We start from the raw sequence: 22,506 nt of genomic DNA, 5'->3' as shown, positions 1-22,506 counted from the left end.
GCACGCAGTCAGATATTTCTTGAATTCAGAGTGTTTTTACTCAAACCCTGACATAGAAAATGATACAGAAGTGATGGAGGGTTTGTACAAGTGCATATTTAGATTGGTGAGAGGTGAGGATTCACAAGATAAGATCACGAATCGATTGGAAAATACAAGAAAGCGGGACTTTTTGGTTTGTCAATGGCTATCCGACATAGAACTTTAAAATCACTAGGTAAATTTGTAAATCATATATTGTGCAATATCAATATTGGATGGTATTATGGTAATAAAGCTAATCTTATAATTTATATATTTTTGTATTTTAAGCTGATTGGCGGTCTTCTTATGGTTGCATCAACGCCTGAATCAAAAACATTTGCAATGAAGATTTTAAATCTCACATGCTCTTCTTCAGGCTGTGAACGTAATTGGAGTGTTTTTGAACATGTAAGTTGGAGTTTTTTTAATATATATTAAAATCTATATTATGGACTTAACCTTTTACTTTGAATGTTTTTTTGTAGATACATTCTAAGGAAAGAAATAGGTTGTCTCAACAATGATTAAATAATTTAGTATATATCAAGTTCAATAGAGCTTTGAGAAGAAGATATGACATGCGAGATAAGATTGATCCTATTACTTTGTTAGAAATAGATAATAGTAATGAATAGTTTTTGGGAAAATTGAATGACAATGATAAAGACAATGATAATGATTTTGTTTATGAAGGTGAAAATTTGCATTGGAGTGATGTAGCATGAGCATCTGGGGTTGGTGAAAGCAAGGTTTAAAATTTCGACCCGTGCCGAGGTTTCAGTCTCAGACCGGAACGATACGGTTTCGGTATCGTATCGTGCCGTGTCGATACAGTTTCGGTATTTTTTATTTATCTATAGTAATTATAAGATAAATATGTTTATTATGTATATAAAAATAAGTTGTATATTGATTTATTATAAGTTCTCAATTATTGAATAATTTAATATTGTTAGAAAAAATAATTAAAAATAATTTTATTTAAATAGAATTGATATATTAATAATTCAAATTAAAATAGAAGTATCTATTATAATAATAATAATAATAATAATATAAATTAACTATTTATTCATTTAATTAATTATTAATTAAATAATATATATTTTAAATAGTAAAAAAATCAGAATATAAATATAATTTATTAGAATTTTTTTAATTTTTTTTAAAATTTAAATGAAATTTAAAATAATAAAAAATATATTAGAATATAAATAAGAATTATTATATATTTTTTAAAATTTTTAAATGAAATTTAAAATATTTTTTTTCAGAATATTAATTAATAAAATTTATTTAATTTATTTTAATTTTAAATATATTTTTTATATATTGTATTAAGATAATTTAATTAGGATTTATAAAAGTCTCTTTGAATTATCACACATCCTCCACACATCTTTGGGAATTCTTTAAATTAATTAAATAAAATAAAAAATTATTAAAAATAGAAAAGAAAAAAAATCGCGGCTGCAGAACATGAGATCAAGTTGCGATGATCGCGGGCGATCCCGCGAGGGGCGTCCGGCGGCGCCGGAAGCTCCGGCGACCCTGCCGGACGCTTCCGGCGCCGCAGAAGCCGTTGTGCATGACGCCTTCGGTGCTAAAGGCATCGCGCACGACGCCTTCGGTGCCGAAGGCGTCGTGGGACGCCACCGGAGGCGTCCCGCGTCTCCTCCGGCGCCGACGGAGGCGCCTTGCGTCTCCTCCGGCGCCGCCGGGACGGGGACGCCTCCCGTGCCGATTTTGGTCGCCCGGCGGAACGGTAAAAACCGTCCGTGCCGGGCGGCACGAAACTGCATTTCAAACACTGGGTGAAAGTGCATATTGCTTTCGATCTCGAAATGCGTCTTCTTCAAAAGGAGCATCATCATCTACATCAGCAAAAAGAAAGCAATTTTCAGCTCACACTAGTTTGTAAATGAAGAAGAAATTAATCTTGATGATGAAACTGAAGAAGAAGATATTGATGGATACAAATCAAGCGATGGAGCTGATGACGTAGATTTGTACAATGAAGACGAAGAAGATGATTATTTTGATATTTGATATTTCATCTATCATATTTTCAAAGACTTTTGATTTTTAATAATCTACAACTTCATCAAAGAATATTTTGTTTATGGTTATTTGGATTTTCAAAGATATTTTTAAAGATTTTTAATAGATATAATAGTCCTTTTATTTATTTTTTTCTGTAAAGCTCGCGCTTCACCTTGCGCTTTGTGCTTTAAGCCCCAAGACCCTTGAGCGCTTTTTTACGCCTTGCGCTTTTGACAACTATGATCTAAATATACACAAGTAGCGTAAGATATCCCTCGGAATATATCATCCATCTTTTTCTAAAAGATTTGAAGGCTACTTTAAGTTCAAATGACATTACTAACCATTCAAAGTGTCTTTCTGGATAAGAGAATGCAATCCATTCAATAGAATTCTGAATGTATTTTTATTTGTCAAAATCCAAATTTCATGTCAAATTTGAAGTATCATTTAGAATTCTGAATTTTGTTAAAAAGTTAGTCTTTGTCTGATATTGTATAACTATCCTCATGACAATTATCATTAAGATGTTTATAATTAAATACCATTCTGGACTATCCTCTTTTTAGTTCAACTCCTTTATTTATAATAATGGTCGGACTTCTATGTCTAGATTCAGACCTTTGTATAACACCAAGGTTTAGTAATTGAGTAATATGCGTTTTACACTCTTCTCGTTCCCAATTAGTATATTTTAAGTCTTGGGCTTTAATAGTAAGATTTGGATTAATGATGTTTAATTTACAATTATCCTATCTTTTTCCCAATATTTTGTGGGATTTTCTCCTATGATTTCTAATTTTTCCAATCTAGAGATCAGGGAATCCTAATCGTCTTGAGTGTTAATTAAGTTTAACAAGTATGTAGGATTTATAAAGTCTTGAGGAACATCATTTTCCTCTTCTAAAAGTTCTTTTAACTCCTTAGGGCTAGTGTAGCCAAGTAACTCTAGTTTAGTTTCTTTCTTTTTCCAGGAGTCTTTGATCTCACATGGACAATTGGTTTTGGTTTCAATTGGAGCTAAGGCAACTGTTGATTCAGTATTAGGTAAGTCAGGCAAAGTTGATTTAGTATTAGGTAAGTCAGGCAAATGGAAGTTGGGGGTATCACTATGCTTCGTAGTGCGAACTGTTGATGGGTAGTAAGTAAGCATACCGGCTTCTCAATATGAAGTTCGTGGCTCCATCCCTGGTTGGGATTGCATTTTGATTATGGACAACTTTGTTGACATTCAAATCTTTAATGTTACAAGACAATTCATTTTCATTGTGGTCATAAATTTTATAATATTAGTAGCTAAGTGTGTTTTTATATACAAATCTTACTTGCATCAATATGATGGCCTTTTAATTTGTATTCCTATTCCTCAAATAAAATTGGCATAAAATTATAGTGAAGTCACGATGCATGTTTCCTTCAATATGATTCAGGCACTCTATGAATGTTTTTGGTTTCCGCATGAAACAAAATTATGTAGTTGGTGTTCATTATGAAATGTTTAATTTCCATGACAGGTACTTATCTATTGATTTGATAAAAATATTGAATTTTTTGTTGTTGAATAGACTAATAGAAATGCCTAAAGTCGCCTTCTTGTAGATTTTGTATTAGTAGTGATTTCTTTGGTAGCATGAATTTGGCTGTGGTACATTACTCATTTGTTTCCAGTCTTGAAGGAAACTAAATTATTGATCAAGGTAATTAGTGAAGTTAGCATACATTTTTTTATCTGAAAGGAAGTTTATCTCTTTGTTTTATTGTTTGCGTTGGGTTTGTGTTATAGGTAATTTCTAATTCTGTTAGTTTCTTCATGAATTGTAATGATTAGGTGGGTGGAATGTATCGCAAATCTGATAATTCTAGATAGTCCGTTTATGACATTTCGGTGGTTTCCTATCATCTTTAAAACATGGAATCTCAAGATAAAGCTGGATTCCTTTTTGTAGGTTATGGCGAATTCTGCAGAAAAAGTTAGACTTGCAGGAAATGCTAATGTCATGGTTTGTGAGAGAGGCACTATGTTTGGTTACAGTAAGTTTGCTTATGTGTTTGTCAGAACTTGCAGTATTATGTTAGAATTATCTGTAGTTTAATACTCGTCGTCTTTCTATAAATTGTCTAGAATATTGGATATGTGGAGAACAATCATATTGCACTGATGATTCAGGTTGAGTTAAGATAATTCTTTTCTGACTTGGTTTTAATGGAAAGAGATGTCTCTGTCTGTCAACTGCGATCAAAAGTATACTTCTTTACATCTGAGAACAACCCATAAAGACACTTCCTTTTGTCTGTTTTGATTCAAACCTAGGAAAATACCTCCATTTGCTAATGGTGATTAGAAGTTCTTTTTTTTTTTTTTTTGTCTCAGACTTATCCTATGGCATTTTTACTATTTTTCATTTTTAGTTGTCAATTTAATACAATTCTATTTCAGTATTAAAGTGGCATGAACATCTCTCTCATGTTCACAAACATCATAGAGTTGGGCTTAGGATAAATCCATTGTTGTAACCTAATATTAGTAACAATATTGATGCAAGAGAAGTACCAAGCCTGACTACAAAAGGAAAGCAAGTTAATTAACCAAACATAGATTTCTTTTCTCCAGTAAATGAACCAAGCTACCATGACTTCCTTGGAGGTCAGCTTGGTAAAAGCTTGTTTGAGCTCAACTTAAAGCCTTATTGACCTAAGGTCATGCTTTAGTTTAGTTTTATCTTTGAATTGAATAAAAGCTTGGCTCATACAAACTCTTGAATAAGTATAGCTGTCATCTGTTTGGGTAAATTTAATTTCTATGGTTTGACTTTTGAAAATGTTGATTTTTTAAAATCTTAGATAGGATATAAATTCCATTTTTCTAGATGTTTTGATGTTAAAATTCATATTATTTGATTTTAGATGATTTGATTGTTGATCCGCGCAATCTGGAATGGATGCGAGAAGCAAATTGCCCTGTTGTAAGGATCTTGAATCTTCATTTAATGATTTTCTACTTCCCTTAATAGTATGTTTAACTTAAATTTTTATGGAATCTAACTCCATTCCCTTAATTAAGTATTATGTATGTTCTACAATCATGTTTCATTACTTTGTATAAGCTTATCTTGTAACTATTAAACACATTGTAGTTGCAAAATACTTGTTTTAGAAATTTTCTTGACCTAGGCATTGATGATTTAGACTTGAAAGGAGCCACCTATTTTATTTAGTGTTGGGTTTAAGTTGTAACAAAGAAATGAAATATTGCTTCAGTACATGTATGTTGCCCACAATATGATTCATTTTGAAGCATTATGCAAATAGAAATACGTAGGGTACCATGAAAATTTGCACTACCCCAGCCATGGTGTCTAATAGTCGCCTAAAATTTGTTATTCATACTCGCCACATATAAGGAGTGATTGTGCTGTGATGGTTGGACCTAGGAGAGATTCCAGTTGAGAGGTTGCTAGCGCGAGACTATGTGGGTGTAGATCATGGTATGTGTGGCAAGGAATGGGGCTGGTGGTATTGTAAATCATGCGGGTGAAGGCAAGTAGGTATTGGTGGACCCTGACTATGCAGATGATAGGTGTGTCGGAGGATGACGGAGTATGTGTTCTTTGTGTGGACATGAATAGTGTTGCATGAAAAGGAGTTCTCGAGTAAATGTTGTTGAATTGAAATGAATATTTTTTGTGATCGTGAGGAACAAGAACTTATACTGAGACTGAATCATGAATTTGGCTATGATACCACTTGATGCTCACCAAAATTGAACTCTCAAATCATATAAAGAATTAGGACAAAATTGATAAAAAGATAATTATTTAACATAGAGAATCAAAAGGAAATTTATCAAAAAATATTCTAATATGTCAGATTTTAGACCAATAATAGGACTTGCTCTTTGACTATGTCATCCCAATGAACACCATGATCAACTTATAAGAAAAAATTAAATACCTTTTAAAAACTCTCTCACTACTTTTTTAAAAGTATGACAATATATAAATTTTTTAATTGATTTTGACAATTTTAAACTTTTCAACAATTTTAAATATGATTTAAAAATCCACTGTGTTATTTTTAATTTTATTTTTTTCAATCATATTTTACTTGTTACCTTTTACAAACTAGGATCTTATTTCCTCATTTGACTTCCTCTAACAGAAACTCCACTTAGAAAATTTCTTTGTAACAGGTAGCAGATATTACACATTCTCTCCAACAACCTGCAGGGAAGAAGGTGTGGATTTGCATTAATTTTTGGGTAAATTCTGAAAAAAGTGTTCCTGAGGTTCCAAAATGCCCAAACAAGGTCCTCATTTTCTGAAAATCCTAAAAAATGACAAATGAAAACCCCAGAAATAAAGCACTAATGCACATTTTCTGTACAACGATGTTTTGGACTGAACATTGTTTCAGGAGTCATTTTGAAATTTGTCTTTCATTTGTCTTGACGGACTTGAAACAACCTCTTGCAAAAAACAAGGTAAGGCTGCTTACAATGGATCCTTCCCTGACCCCGCATGGCGGGAGCTTTTGCATTGGGCTGCCCTTTTATTTGCCTTGACGGGCTTGAAAATAAAAACATTGTTTGGGCATTTTGAAACAAGAGGAATCTTTTCCAGCTGCTTCTAAGTTAACAATCATGGATACTTTCTATTTAGAATTTATATATTCCTTTAAATGTTGAGTGCCTATCCAAAAAATCTGAATAAATTATCCAGTGTTGAATAAACCCTATTTTACTTCTTGGTTAAAAATGTATGTTCTTTAGATTGGTTGACTACTAATTATACTCAAATGCTAAAGCAATGACAGTGTAAAACATGACATATACAAATAAACTCTAAGCAAACCAACACAAATTTTTAGCAGACTGGGTCATTGGTCAACTTGTTATGATTTTTCGAGTTATCCAAAAAAAAAGCTCGGAAGGTAGAATCAGAACTCTCTTAGTAAGAGAGTTCCAAAGAATTATTAGAGTCTTTTTTAAATCACGTTTTGGATTCTGGATAAACCTCAGGCCTGACAATTCATTGACAATAGCTCTCAAAATGTAGGACTTGCACTCTAGCATAGGCAATTCAATGACACCTCAGCCATTGTCATCCAGCGTTGCTCTTTTACATGAGTTATATCAATTTGATTTTGTAGCTTGGATCTTTAACTGATCTCCATTTTACTTCAAATCCTTTGCCAATTAAGTGTATCTCTGTTCTTGACTGTGATGGTCTCGCTGTTTGTTCTCATAGCAGAAAAAGGTACTCATTCCATAATTATTTTTTTTTACAAAATATCTGTATAGTTATCCTCCATAAAGGATATGATTGTCTTTCAGGCAGTCTCTGATTCTGTTTGTAACTGTTATTTGCTGGTGCTGTTGCAACTGCTGATATGCTAGTTCTCTGCTACTCTTTTCTAGTTCTACTTCCGTTTTATTTCTAGGTGATTTTTGTTGTTGTTGTTGTTGTCACCATTCTGTTGCTTTAGCTTGATGGTGGTGGTGTTGCAAGCGGTGGTCTGCGTGAACTAATTCCATGCATTGCAAGGACAGCAGTTGCTGTAGGTGTTGATGGAATTTTCATGGAGGTACCCGCCATTTGCACTTGTCATTTGCCAATTTCTAAAGTTGTCCTGCTTGTCATACTGGTATACTGTATACACATTAAAGAACTTAGATACTTTTTTTGTTATCTTCAAGATTTGTCCAAGTGTTCTGCCTCATTTGTCTTTGATGTAAATCCTGTGTTGGGGCATAAACAAGGAAAAAATATTTGAATTGTGACACGCAGGTTTAGTCCTACATGCTAATTTGCAGGCTAGTTTTATAAGCTTAGATAGTGAGGTACTCGTACTTGGGCTTAAGAATTTTGAGTTAATGGTTAGCCTTAATGTGTTAGATTTTGGGCTTTAATTTTGGATATGAGTTAAATTTTGGACTCAGAGAAGGACATCATAGTAGGGAAGATTGTGACGTTCTAATTTATTATCACTTTTTTAGATGTGAATTAATAAAAAAGTTTTTTAAACTTGAAAAAATGTTGAGAAGAGTTGCACAGATTACCAGGAATTTAGTAATTGCTTCGGCCATAAATATTGATTCTTTAGTTGGCATCTTATTGACTTCATGCTTTCGAATATCTGTAAAGGAACTATATCATCGTTTTATTTCATGTTTAAACTGTGTTGGCATGTAAAGGAACTATATCAACTATTGGTCTTTTCTTATTAGGTACACGATGACCCCCTTAGTGCACCTGTTGATGGTCCAACACAATGGGTTAGTACTTTTTATTAAGCAATTCATAGAAAGCATTAGTTTAACCGTCATCAAATTATTTTTTGCTAATCCAACTAAATGGCGCAGCCATTAAGGAATTTGGAGGAACTGCTTCAGGAGCTCATGGCCATTGCTGTAAGACTTGTGTTCTTTCAATAATGAGCCTATAGATACATGCATATTCTGTTTATATCCATCTTAATGTAAATTCCTTTTTCTTGCATGCGAAGACGGTCACAAAGGGCAAAAGGGCATTCAAAATCGATCTGACGCCTTACCGCGATTAGGTTCAACATGAATATCATGAGGGCATGAAACCCCCTATGTATTTGTCTCCGATCCAGAGCAGCATTCGTCTTTGGCATTTTTGAATTTGTTGTGTGCACACATAAAACTTCTGCAACTCTGTGTTCTTTACTAGCTCCAACCATTAAGACTGTAATATCATCGGCGTACAAAAAAATCAAGAGATCAATGCTTGTGGTTAGGCATATGTCATAAACTAATGCTCTTACGCTTATACAATAAGAACAAGTTCAAAAATGCAATTTGTCATCTTATTTCCAGCTTCATAAAAATTGTGTACTCCCTAACAAAATCTGCATGCCAAACCAGTTATGAACCGGAAAAAATAAAGAAATTTATGTCGATTCTACAGTCACTCGCTGAAAACACACTAGAAATTCTTTGTTGCCCTCGGCACCCTTTATTGGAGACTCTATCCAGCCTTTGCAACAGAATCCAAAACCTTCAACTCCTTTGATTATTTTCTCAAGAACCTGCAGTCATAACTGGAATGTGTTACTGTTGTACATGTCAACTGCAAAAATGTTCCTGGTCTACCGTAAATCCACAAAAACATGCACTCAGATTGCTAAAATTGTGCAGAGGAATTAGCCAAGGCTAAAAAAATTATAATGTTTCGGCGTTGGTAGTTCTAGGCTTGTTAATCGAAAAGTATCTAACGAGAATGGCACCTACTTCTTGATGCACTTCAGGATCTCTCACAATTCCACCACCTCCAACCTGGTTAGAACAAAAAGTGTAAGAGTTCAAAGATTAAATCATCATAAACCATATTATCCTTAAAATTAGGTCAGGCCAATATTCTACACAAAACAAACTCCTCAAAACGGGAGAGAAAGTTAAAAAAAAAAAAAAATTGATGTCAAATTCTTCGTTTTTGCAAAAAGTAATTTGTTTTTTTTTTTTTGAAGGTAACAACAATTAATGTTGAGGACAGTGACTCACCGAAGAGGAGTTAATCTGCAATTATTTTTATTGTTAAGTATTTTATTCTAAAAATTAGCACATTAACTTGGGAGAACCATCTACTACATGGAACGAAGGCAAAAATGATCACTTATGAAATTATATAGGGGTATATGTTCCCAATGAGAACCATCTACAATATGAATAATCAATGTTCCAAACCTGGGACCTTCGTGCCTCAAACTGAGGCTTCACCAATGTTACCAATGTGGAATCCGGCTTCATAACATTGATAACAGCCGGCATGACCTACAATTAGTCCAATACATAAAAGATTACAAAATTATTCAGAAAATGTATTGATGATAAAAAAAAAGGCACTAATTAGTTTCATAATACTAGAAATGAAAGCAAGAAAGAAAGTGCACCACATAAAAGCAAATAGAATCTACTGTCAAATGAAGATGCATATAGCGAAAAACATAGAGGACGGGTTTACCCAAGTACCAAACAGGAAGATTAGTCATGTAATAAATAACCAAGAATTTGGTAGTTAACCCATACCAAAAGTATAGAGATGAAGGATAAATCTAAGGTCACGATATCAACTTGTTGTGGTAAACCAGGAAGATATCTCAGATTTGTCCTTTCAATTACAGAAACACGCTTATCTCTGCGAATTTTATCAGCAACCTACAAAATTAAATCATTATAAATGCAGCAAAGAAAAGAATTGTGAATAATTAATTTATTATTCATATGTCATATGCAGCTAAGATTTAAATTGAGATCCTTCAAACTTTTTGTAATCATGAATCAAACAAACTGTTTACCTGTCCATAACCAACATCAACACCATAAACATGAGATGCACCATGTTGGAGCAAGCAGTCAGTAAAACCGCCTGTGGATAATCCAGAATCAAGAGCTATTTTGTCAACAACATCAACATTGAGTTTCTCGATGGCAGCCTCTAACTTGTATCCTGCTCTGTAATGCACACAAAACCGGATAGGAATTTAGGAACACACATTCAAGGAGTTCACAAAATATAAGCTAGAAAGTTTGTTCAGAAGCATCACCTACATACATATTTTGGTATTTCAGCCTTTATCTCAATGACTGAACTATCTGAGGTAGGTGTTCCAGCTTTACTAACTACTCTTCCATCCACAATTACCTTACCTGTCAAGCAAAAAACCACAATAAACCATATAAGTTAGTGCATCACCTTCCACAATCATGACATAAGTGAATCATGAATCATGCATACGAGACCCATTCAATGAATGTAAGTTTCCCTATAAGTTCAAATAATTTAAAGATACTTATGCGGTACTAATTTACCGTATATGTTGCTAAGATGAACATATCAATTTGTGAGTTACAGAAACTAGACTGTAAATTTTCCAATTGCACATTTTAGGAACAACAGGAAGCATCCTTTAGCCCACAACAAAGAAAAATGGAAACACTGATCTCAATCAAGTTTATGAAAACTCAAAGTATATTTATATTAGTTTACTTAGGTCATTCAAGTTTATGAACAGAGTTATCAATCAAATTTATGAAAACTCACACATATGAGACCCATTTCAACGAATGCAAATTTCCCTACAAGTTTTTATGTGGTACTAATTTACTGTGCATGTTGCCAAGATGAACATATCAATTAGTGAGTTATAGAAACTAGAAAGTAGGCCATAAATTTTCCAATTGCACATTTTAGGAACAAGAGGAAGCATACTTTAGTCCACAACAAAGACAAACGGGAACACTGTTATCAATCAAGTTTATGAAATTACATCTATATTAGTTTTTACTAACACCAGATACCCATGAAACTAAAAGCATACAAAAGTTTAGGGTGAGTATTTTAGGTCAGCAAATTTATTATACAATTCATCATGTTCAGCATACTGGAAAACTGAACAGTTGGTATTAATAAAATAATGAACCTTGCAAAATCCAAGACTGAATCAATGTTCGACTATACTCTTGAAACCTTTCGACGCATAGTTCATCCAATCGCTTCCTTCTGGAGAAATAAAAAAGAAAAGACAGTAGATCTTATGAAACTCACAAATATATCTGATAAAAATTTCCTAGGTACCATACATTAAGATCTAGATTATGTTATGATTGTAGCCAATAACCTAAAAAATTAGTTTTGACCAAAAAAATCACAGCTTTTCAGGAATCTGTGATGTGGTTCAAATAAGGTAATCCAGGACCTAGGAATAAGGCAATTAAGAATTCTTCTTTCAGATTTCAATTTCCAATATAGCCCATCTACCATCACGCTCTTCAATATACCATTACCATTTCAATGATCCAGGTTTATATACTTGAGCTTTAGAATGCAACAAGACAATCCATGAGAAAAATGGCCATCTCTGGGTACTAAATTAAATGGTAGAGATCATACACACATGCAAGTTCTTCGGTGAACTCGTCGGTATGTTGAAATATGTTCAGTTTTCAGTTGCACAAGAATGTGAATGAGGCTCATATCAAATGCACAATCAATGAATTAGTTTTCATAAACTGGCACAATTTGAACAAATACTGAGGATAATTTAGAATTTAGATACGACTAGAACCATTTGAAGCTAGCAGTTTCCTAGAAACAACCATCAATAATAAATGCAGTTGGTTCGAGTGAAAACGCACGGGGAACTATCCAGCTAGTGCCACAATTCAAATGCCTTATCCAATTCCCAACTCTATTCTTGGCAGTAAAATATGCTTGAATACACAGAAAAAAAAAACGAAAAAGAAAGATACTTCGATGACTTTACTTCTTCCGTAGAGGGAGCCTTTCGGCTTTTATTGTGGCAAAGGTCCTGGCCAAGGGCGAATTCCAAGAGTGTGCATCGTTAACCAGCTTGACTGTAAAAATAAGACAGAAAAGAAAAAAGAGGATCAACTTTGCAAGAAACTTAGGAGAATACTACTAAACAAACTCAAATTGATAAATTTTAAAGGGGAAAAAGTGAAATTTGCACAAAGGAAATAGCAACATTTTTTATCCAAACTCGTTACACCATCTATATCGATACGATTCAGCAGATAGAAAGTTAAGAAAAAATTATATGGGGAAAATCGGTCTTTTGCAGAGATAGATGAAGCAATCAGCGTAGCAAATAAATTCACAAAACTAGCAAGTGATAATTCACAGAAAGGGTAAGCAATTCTTACACTGTAACGAACGTAGATTGAATTTCAAGGCGGAGGAAAGGAGGCAACTCGCAAAAAAGCGGCCCATCCGAAGCGATAAAGCCATCTTTCTTTCTGTCTTTCTTTGCTCTACTCCGCCGTTTACTGAGTTGCGGTCCGCCGCGACGAAACAACGAAGCTCAATGACCACATTGAAGGCTGGCCCAGAGAGATTTTTAAACCATGCCCGTTACCGACAGAGAAAGATCGAAGGAACGGGGAGGTAATATGATCACGGCTGAGGAACGGAGGGGTTTAACTGCGAAGGCAGCGAGCAGAGGAGAAAGAACAAGAAGAAGAAGAAGAAGGGTGAGGATGAGAGAAGAACGAAGAAATGAGAGGACCGGATTGGCAGTAGGGTTGCGGAAGTAGACAAAGAAAACAGGAGGGTAATTTTCAAAATCACCCCAAAAGTTTAACAATTATCCAAATATCTTTAATATTTTATTAATATAAAAAATATACTTATTTTAAGGATGACAATTTCCCCCGAATCCGATGGATAATCCGACATCCGACCCGAATGGAGGAGGATATGGAGGAAATTTTTATACCTGATTATAGTAAATGGGTATTCGGGTATGGGTATTTCGGGTATGCGTATGGAGGCGGATGTGATAAAATCCTACCCATACCATACCCGATACCCGATATATTTATTTATTTATAAGCCTCATTTTTTATTGGGAAAGAAAAAACTTTAGCCCGTTATTCGTCTTAGAAAAAAAAACTTAGTTTGTCTCTTTATCCTATTATCAACACACATCTCATCTTCTTTTCCATGGAAAATATTCACCCGATCGAAGGAGTGTGAGACGAGGAAGAGCTGACTGTTAGGACCTTCGGATAGCGGCTAGAGAGGGGGGGTGTGAATAGCCGACCCCAAATTATCGTTTCTTCCTACAATTTAGGTTAGCGCAGCGGAAATACAATGTAGAAACGAAAGTGGAGAAGATCAAACCTCAAACACGATGATGTAACGAGGTTCGGAGATGATACTCCTACTCCTCGGCATGTCTGTAAGGTGGGCGAAGCCTATCAATCCGTCGGTGGATGAGACCCCGGATAACCGGCTAATATGAACTCCTTCTGGGTGGAGAAACCTCGCCACAATCTCTTTTGCAACAGCAATAAAGGAGTACAAGATAAAGCAAGAAAACAAGAAGAATATGAATGTAACAACACTTTACTTGCCTTCTTGTCGACTGGAGTTCGATGAAGCAACAACTTCACGATGCCAGCAGCAACTGATCAGCAAACCAGCCGAGGGAAGCTCACACGAAGCTTCAGAAACACAGAGCTCAGCAAAGCTCAGATCGCAAGAGTGAGGAACAAGAAGAAGAGTTACTGTAGAGGCCCTCGACCTCGATATATATATCCTGCACCTGCTGCACCTGTGAAGAAGACAAAGAGCAACACAGAAATCTAGCCGTTGTGTCGCAACGGCTAGGCCTGGACCGATCAGGCTCCAACCTGATCGGTCTGGGAGACTCCTGATCGGTCTGTGGACCGATCAGGCCCTAGGCTGATCGGTCCCCAGACCGATCTTCCTGATCGGTCTGTGGACTGATCAGTAGGCTTCCTGATCGGTCTACAGACCGATCAGATAACTCACAGTGACCTCTGTTTGGTTACTGATCGGTCACCAGACCGATTAGATAAACCTGAGTATCACTGGATCGGTTTGCTGACCGATCCAATGCCCATGTGGATTTAGAGCTTCTCATCCCTAAATCCTAAGGCCTTCCTGGTCTTGAGAACGAGCTACCGAGCCCTCTCTGACCTAGTCTGGAGAACGAGCTACCGAGCCCTCTCTGACCTAGTCTGGACGTTCTACCGAGCCCTCTCCGACTTCGTCCGGTCCAGAGAACGAGCTACCGAGCCCTCTCTGACCTAGTCTGGAGAACGAGCTACCGAGCCCTCTCCGACTTCCACGTCCGGTCCAGAGAACGAGCTACCGAGCCCTCTCTGACCTAGTCCGGAGAACGAGCTACCAAGCCCTCTCCGACTTCATCCGGTCCAGAGAACGAGCTCCCGAGCCCTCTCCGACCTAGTCCGGAGAACGACTACCGAGCCCTCTCCGACTTCGTCCGGTCCAGAGAACGAGCTCCCGAGCCCTCTCTGACCTAGTCCGGAGAACGAGCTACCGAGCCCTCTCCGACTTCCTCATCTGGTCCAGAGAACGAGCTCCCGAGCCCTCTCTGACCTAGTTCGGAGAACGAGCTGCCGAGCCCTCTCCGACTTCGTCTGGTCCAGAGAACGAGCTCCCGAGCCCTCTCTGACTTCCCATGCCAAGCTTCCATACTTGGACTTTTCCCCGTGCCAAGCTCCCTGCTTGGTCTTTTCCCGTGCCAAGCTCCCTGCTTGGACTTTTCCGTGCCAAGTCTCCATACTTGGACTTTTCCGTGCCAAGTCTCCATACTTGGGCTTTTCCCGTGCCAAGCTCCCTGCTTGGACTTTTCCGTGTCAAGTCTCCATACTTGGACTTTTCCGTGCCAAGTCTCCATACTTGGACTTTACCCGAATCAGGTCAACTCAAGTCGGGTCAACCAGGTCAACCTTGACCAAAGGTTGCACCCACAATCTCCCAAGTTTGTATTCTTGTCAAACATCAAGATACAACTTTTCTATTCTCGTCAAACATCAAAATACACCTCGAGTCAGGTCAACTCGAGTCGGGTCAACCAGGTCAACCTTGACCTAAGGTTGCACCAACAATCTCCCCCTTTTTGATGTTTGACAAAAACCATAATCAAGTTAGGTTAACCCGATAACCTAACTTAGGTTTTCCAATAGTTCTCCAATGCTCTTCCTTGAGCATTCTCCCCAAATTCCAATGTTTTTCCTTGAACATTCTCTAGACATTCTTCCCCTTTTTGACACACATCAAAAATAGTGAATCAAGGTCAAGAGTTTCTTCCTAATGAAAGTCTCATACCTTTCATTGAAACCCTTAATTTACCCCTTGATACTAAATACAACAATCAACATAGTGACACTCCCCATATCACTAATCTTGACGAGTAAAAACTCCCCCTTGACCGTTGCACCAACAATGTCTTAGAGAGTTTCAATCCTTTAGAAATCTAAAATACCAACTTCCAGCTGAAATTTCAGACAATCAGTCGAAAATCAGCATTTTGGCACGCTCAGCCCTTTACTGGATCGGTCACCAGACCGATCCACACTTCCCTGGATCGGTCAAGTGACCGATCCAGACCTCCCTGGACCGATCAGCATCCCCTCTGATCGGTCCACAAAGCTCTGATAGGAATTTCTGTCTTTTCTCCCGAAATTCAGAAACCCCTAAAAATTCACATAAAATTTCAAAAATTGTAAAATTTTGAGGACACATTCCTCATAACATATATTATCATGGAAAAATAGTTTTCTATGAAAATAACTTCCATTTTCAAATCTTGATACAAAGTTCGAAAAACTTTGAAATAGCTCAAGGTTAATCCATCTTTGTATCAACTTGCTCAATGATGAATGCTATCACTAGAAAAGCTTCATCAAGGTTTTTCAAATCAATTTTGAAATGATTTTAAACCATTCAATTTAGGACCACAATCTTAGGGCTAAATGTACATGACTTGTACACAAGCTTTCCCTATGATCCTCAATTTAGAATTAGGCTCATCTAGGTACAAGAGCTATGCACCTTGATCCTAACTCATAATCTTAATATCTCACACACATCTAAGGTGTATCAAACACATCCAAGTCAATTTTGATCTGAGATATGGGTTTAGGTCATCTTAAGCTAAATTCTCATGCATTTTCTAAACAACAATTTGATCTCCATATCAAATTATGTTTTTATCCTTAAATCAAATTAATTGATCATAAATGCAAGAGATGATGACATGGCATATATCATAAGTGGAAACATGTGCCAATGTCATGATGTCATGTCATCAAGTATGAAACTTAAATAAGACATGACATATAACTAACCTAAGCATTATCATGACATTTCAAATGATAAAATAAATATGATGTCATGACATGGCATATGACAAACAATGTATGGCAAATAACATATAAAGGTATAGAAAATACCTAATTCTAGCCTTAGTTGCCATTTTTGATAGTTTTGATCATTTTACCATAAATTCTATATTCCTAAGTGTAATAGACCTAAAATCATATACTAAAGACTTTTAGATCACTATGTGCCAATTAGATTGATCTTAGAAAACTCTTCAAATGTGGTTGGCACATCCTAATCACCTTAGGAACAGTTCTTAATTTCATTTTCAAGGCTTGATTACACATTGAATATTCCTAAAATGCCACCTTTTGCCATGAGTAGGTTAACTACCTATCCAATTAAGGTTGGCACACCCTAAACCATCTAGCGTGATGAAATCACGCTCCTAGGAACCCAAAACCTATTTGAGCTCATTGGGTTCACTAAATATTCACTAGGGATGACTTCCCTAGCAACCCTCCTAATGACCCTCCTAGGCTTTAAAGCCTTGGTCATTTGGGACTCATCAAGATCAACTCTAGGGGTGACTCCCCTTGTGACCTTGGTGATGGTCTTCCTAGCCCTAGGTCTTGTTCCATAATCGAATGTAACATTATGGTAAGTGGGCTTGACCACTTAAGACTTAGGTTTGTGACTCAAACCTCTCATGTCCTTGGGCTTTTGCTTTTGACCCTTAGACCCTAGAGTTGACTTCTCCAAATTCTTAAGAGTCTTTTCTAAGGTGTCAAGTCTTGACCTCAAGACTTGATTTTCCTTCTCTAATACCTCAAGTTTTAATTTGTCATTTTTCTTTGAGGTATTCCTAGGCATATGTCTTGTTGTTTTGGGATTCCTATCTAGGTTTTCCTTAACCTTAGATGAGTTAATTCTAGGGTTGGCATTTCTAGTATCATCCTTACCTAGATTAACATGTTTGGCACCTAAGCACATGTATCGGTTTCTATGGTTATCATGCTTATCATCATTGGCAATTGCAATAAAGCTACTAGCATGTTTCTTATTAGAATTGCAATAATGTGCCTTAAAAGATACCTTAGGGTTTGCCTTAGCTCCCCCCATAGATGTGCTTGGTCTCTTGTCCTGGTGAGGTTGCCTCCCCCTCGGACATTGGCTCCTATAATGTCCCCTTTGCTTGCATTGGAAGCACACCACGTGCTCCTTGCCCTTGCGTATCGGGACTCCGGCTTCCTTGACTTTTGGTGCCTGTGGAGTCTTTCTAATCCTCTTTGGTCATTTACTCTTGTAATGCCCATATTCCCTACACTCAAAGCACATTATATGTAATTTACTTGAAATTAAGTTGCTTGAGTTACCTAGGGTTGAGGATGAACATAAACTCTCTTCTTCATCCCTTCCGGAGGTAGAGGCTTCTTCTTGCACCAATCTTGATAAAGAAATCTCCTCCTCTTCTTCCTTAGATGTTGAGTAGCCCTCAACTTCTAATTCCATACCTCCATGATGTGAGCTACTTGGCTCACTTGACTCCTCTTCATGACTTGAATTGGAGCTCTCCTCATGGAACTTAGCCAAGTTGTTCCACAACTCCTTGGCATTGTTGTATCTACCTATCTTACACAAGATATCATTAGGTAATGAAAATTCAAAGATTTTCGTTACCTCGTCGTTGATTATGGATTGGAGGATTTGTTCCTTCGTCCACTTCTTCTTCTCAAGAGGTTCTCCTTCTTTATCCACCGGAAAAATAAAACCTACTTGTACACAATTCCAATTTACTAGGTTAGTCATAAGAAAATACTTCATTCTTACCTTCCAAAACGCGAAGTCGTCGCGATCGTAGAAGGGTGGAATCGTGACGTCTTCTCCAAGTTGATCCATTCTCTAGCTCGTGCTCCCCCGGGTGTTAATCTGACGAAGAGCGACCTCGCTCTGATACCACTTGTTAGGACCTTCGGATAGCGGCTAGAGAGGGGGGGTGTGAATAGCCGACCCCAAATTATCGTTTCTTCCTACAATTTAGGTTAGCGCAGCGGAAATACAATGTAGAAACGAAAGTGGAGAAGATCAAACCACAAACACGATGATGTAACGAGGTTCGGAGATGATACTCCTACTCCTCGGCATGTCCGTAAGGTGGACGAAGCCTATCAATTCGTCGGTGGATGAGACCCCGGATAACCGGCTAATATGAACTCCTTCTGGGTGGAGAAACCTCGCCACAATCTCTTTTGCAACAACAATAAAGGAGTACAAGATAGAGCAAGAAAACAAGAAGAATATGAATGTAACAACACTTTGCTTGCCTTCTTGTTGACTAGAGTTCGATGAAGCAACAACTTCACGATGCCAGCAGCAACTGATCAGCAAACCAGCCGAGGGAAGCTCACACGAAGCTTCAGAAACACAGAGCTCAGCAAAGCTCATATCGCAAGAGTGAGGAACAAGAAGAAGAGTTACTGTAGAGGCCCTCGACCTCGATATATATATCCTGCACCTGCTACACCTGTGAAGAAGACAAAGAGCAACACAGAAATCTAGCTGTTGTGTCGCAACGGCTAGGCCTGGACCGATCAGGCTCCAACCTGATCGGTCTGGGAGACTCCTGATCGGTCTGTGGACTGATCAGGCCCTAGGCTGATCGGTCCCCAGACCGATCCCCATACTTGTTCTCGTTTTTGATCGCTTCCTGATCGGTCTACAGACCGATCAGATAACTCACAGTGACCTCTGTTTGGTTACTGATCGGTCACCAGACCGATTAGATAAACCTGAGTATCACTGGATCGGTTTGCTGACCGATCCAATGCCCATGTGGATTTAGAGCTTCTCATCCCTAAATCCTAAGGCCTTCCTGGTCTTGAGAACGAGCTACCAAGCCCTCTCTGACCTAGTCTGGAGAACGAGCTACCGAGCCCTCTCCGACTTCCATGTCCGGTCCAGAGAACGAGCTACCGAGCCCTCTCTGACCTAGTCCGGAGAACGAGCTACCGAGCCCTCTCCGACTTCGTCCGGTCCAGAGAACGAGCTACCGAGCCCTCTCTGACCTAGTCTGGAGAACGAGCTACCGAGCCCTCTCCGACTTCCATGTCCGGTCCAGAGAACGAGCTACCGAGCCCTCTCTGACTTAGTCCGGAGAACGAGCTACCAAGCCCTCTCCGACTTCATCCGGTCCAGAGAACGAGCTCCCGAGCCCTCTCTGACCTAGTCCGGAGAACGAGCTACCGAGCCCTCTCCGACTTCGTCCGGTCCAGAGAACGAGCTCCCGAGCCCTCTCTGACCTAGTCCGGAGAACGAGCTACCGAGCCCTCTCCGACTTCCTCATCTGGTCCAGAGAACGAGCTCCCGAGCCCTCTCTGACCTAGTTCGGAGAACGAGCTGCCGAGCCCTCTCCGACTTCGTCTGGTCCAGAGAACGAGCTCCCGAGCCCTCTCTGACTTCCCATGCCAAGCTTCCATACTTGGACTTTTCCCCGTGCCAAGCTCCCTGCTTGGTCTTTTCCCGTGCCAAGCTCCCTGCTTGGACTTTTCCGTGCCAAGTCTCCATACTTGGACTTTTCCGTGCCAAGTCTCCATACTTGGGCTTTTCCCGTGCCAAGCTCCCTGCTTGGACTTTTCCGTGCCAAGTCTCCATACTTGGAATTTACCCGAATCAGGTCAACTCAAGTCGGGTCAACCAGGTCAACCTTGACCAAAGGTTGCACCCACAATCTCCCAAGTTTGTATTCTTGTCAAACATCAAGATACAACTTTTCTATTCTCGTCAAACATCAAAATACACCTCGAGTCAGGTCAACTCGAGTCGGGTCAACCAGGTCAACCTTAACCTAAAGTTGCACCAACACTGACAAGTACATTGAAATATTTTTTTAAAATGAGAATGGTAGGGAATAATAGGATGATGGGTAGGATATGGATACCCGAAACTCCGACGAATATCGGGATGAGTATGAAAGTTAAATACCTGATGGGTATAGGGATAGGTATGGATATAGATATAATAAATAGGGATGAATACGAAGGATATAAAATCTTACCCAATCCTACCTATTGTCATCCCTAACTTATTTTACACAGTAATTTACCAAAAGATACATTTACGTTTTTAAATTAACCAAAAGTTATATGTACTTAAATATTTACCAAAAGCCATATATAATTTATACTCTTTTCATTTTACCCTACCCGCCACTTCTCTTTATTCTTCCTCTCTCTTATCCATTCCACCTCTATTCTCTTTCCTCTTCCCTCTCTATCCTCTTTTTGAATTTTTATTAAATATCAAATCTACATTGGACTTGATATGTCCACATATGAATTTAGAACTAATTCTTCCTTATTATATTTTAGTATTAAAAAATTAAAATTAGCAATGGATGGTATTGTTAAATTCCATACAATATTAAAAATCCACAAGACCTAAAATAAATTCAATCAGACATGTATAAGTCCATTCTTAATTTCAATTTCTCTGGAGTGTTAAAATGTAATAGAAAAAATTGGCTGTAAACAATGGGCCGACGTTGAGTTTAGAATTGATTCTTCCAATTACATTTTAATATCTCCGAAAAATAAAAATAAGCAATGGACTATATCGTTGGACTCCTTGCAGTTATAGAAATCCACAGGACATGGAATATGTCTAATCAGAAATATCTAAATTCATAGTGGATTTCAATCAAAACTCACTGATGAACCTAGACATGTCCCATTAGACTTATTTTCAAGTCATATGGATTTTTAAAACTACGAGGAGCCCAACAATATCGTCCATTGCATATTTCGACTTTTCTGGAGTGTTAAAATGTAGTTGAAAGAATCGACTCCAAACCCTAACGTGGGCATGATATAAAATCATATCAAGCCCAACATCGGTCCACGTTTAGGTTTAGAACTGATTCTTCCTTATTATATTTTAACACCATTGGAGAAGACGAAATTAGTAATGGATGACACCGTTGGACTTCTTGCAGTCTTAAAAATCCATATATAAAACCTAAAATAAGTCAAATCGGATATGTCTAGGTCCATCAGTAGGTTTTGGTCAAAATCCACTAATGGACCTAGACATGTCCAATTAGATCCATTTCAAGTCCTGTGAATTTCTAATACTCCATGGAGTCTAACAATGTTGTCAACTACTTATTTCAACTTCTTTGGTGGTGTTAAAATGTAATTGAAAGAATCAGTTCTAAACCCTAATGGGCCCACGTTGGATTTAGAATCAATTCTTCCAATTACATTTTAATATCTCTGAAAAAATAAAAATAAGCAATGGACTATATCGTTGGACTCCTTGCAGTCATAGAAATCTACAGGAGATGAAATCAGTCCAATCAGACATGTCTAAATTTAGTTGTAGACTTTGATCAAAGCTCACTGATGGACCTAGACATGTCCAATTAGACTCATTTTCAAGTCATGTGGATTTCTAAAACTACGAGGAGTCCAACAATATCGTCCATTGCATATTTCGACTTTTTTGGAGTGTTAAAATGTAGTTGAAAGAATCAGCTCTAAACCCTTACGTTGACTTGATATAGAATCATATCAGGCTCAACGTCGATCCACGTTTGGGTTTAGAACTGATTGTTCCTTATTATATTTTAGCACCTCCAGAGAAGCTGAAATTAGCAATGGATGACACCGTTGGACTTTTTGCAGTTTTAGAAATCCATAGGACCTAAAATAGGTCAAATCGGATATGTTTAATTAGGTTCATCAGTAGGTTTTGGTCAAAATCTACTGATGGGCCTAGACATGTCTAATTAAATCTATTTCAT

General features: G+C 37.5%; 2 protein-coding genes across 4 annotated transcripts in view; one reads left to right on the top strand and one right to left on the bottom strand.

The window, feature by feature from the left end:
- The window catches only part of LOC122017533 (2-dehydro-3-deoxyphosphooctonate aldolase 1), a 28,167-nt gene extending 19,283 nt beyond the window's left edge, over positions 1-8,884 (top strand). Inside the window, exons 8-14 of one of the 2 annotated variants that reach the window (XM_042575180.1) lie at positions 4,014-4,098; positions 4,972-5,030; positions 6,257-6,325; positions 7,552-7,650; positions 8,294-8,341; positions 8,429-8,476; positions 8,572-8,884. In XM_042575180.1, the coding sequence (XP_042431114.1) occupies positions 4,014-4,098; positions 4,972-5,030; positions 6,257-6,325; positions 7,552-7,650; positions 8,294-8,341; positions 8,429-8,476; positions 8,572-8,628 (465 nt within the window). In that variant the 3' untranslated portion in view covers positions 8,629-8,884. The remainder of the gene's footprint in view (positions 1-4,013; positions 4,099-4,971; positions 5,031-6,256; positions 6,326-7,551; positions 7,651-8,293; positions 8,342-8,428; positions 8,477-8,571) is intronic. The other variant, XM_042575188.1, reaches the window with a different exon arrangement.
- Positions 8,875-13,111, bottom strand: LOC122017522 (putative rRNA methyltransferase YqxC). 2 transcript variants are annotated; one of them, XR_006121390.1, is made up of 9 exons: positions 12,755-13,111; positions 12,341-12,445; positions 11,512-11,591; positions 10,636-10,738; positions 10,387-10,543; positions 10,118-10,246; positions 9,776-9,862; positions 9,323-9,367; positions 8,875-9,120 (listed from the first exon to the last, which is right to left on the bottom strand). XR_006121390.1 is itself a non-coding variant. In XM_042575163.1 (9 exons), the coding sequence occupies exons 1-9, from the start codon at positions 12,837-12,839 to the stop codon at positions 8,983-8,985; spliced, it is 915 nt and encodes a 304-aa protein (XP_042431097.1). In that variant the 5' UTR covers positions 12,840-13,111; the 3' UTR covers positions 8,875-8,982. The 2 variants fall into 2 exon arrangements, 1 of the variants encoding a protein (XP_042431097.1); XM_042575163.1 differs by having other exon boundaries at positions 12,355-12,445.
- Positions 13,112-22,506: the final 9,395 nt, after the last annotated feature.

This window comes from Zingiber officinale, chromosome 1A, assembly GCF_018446385.1.
Source record: "Zingiber officinale cultivar Zhangliang chromosome 1A, Zo_v1.1, whole genome shotgun sequence".
NCBI lineage: Eukaryota > Viridiplantae > Streptophyta > Magnoliopsida > Zingiberales > Zingiberaceae > Zingiber > Zingiber officinale.
This window is presented reverse-complemented; position numbering and strand designations above follow the sequence as displayed.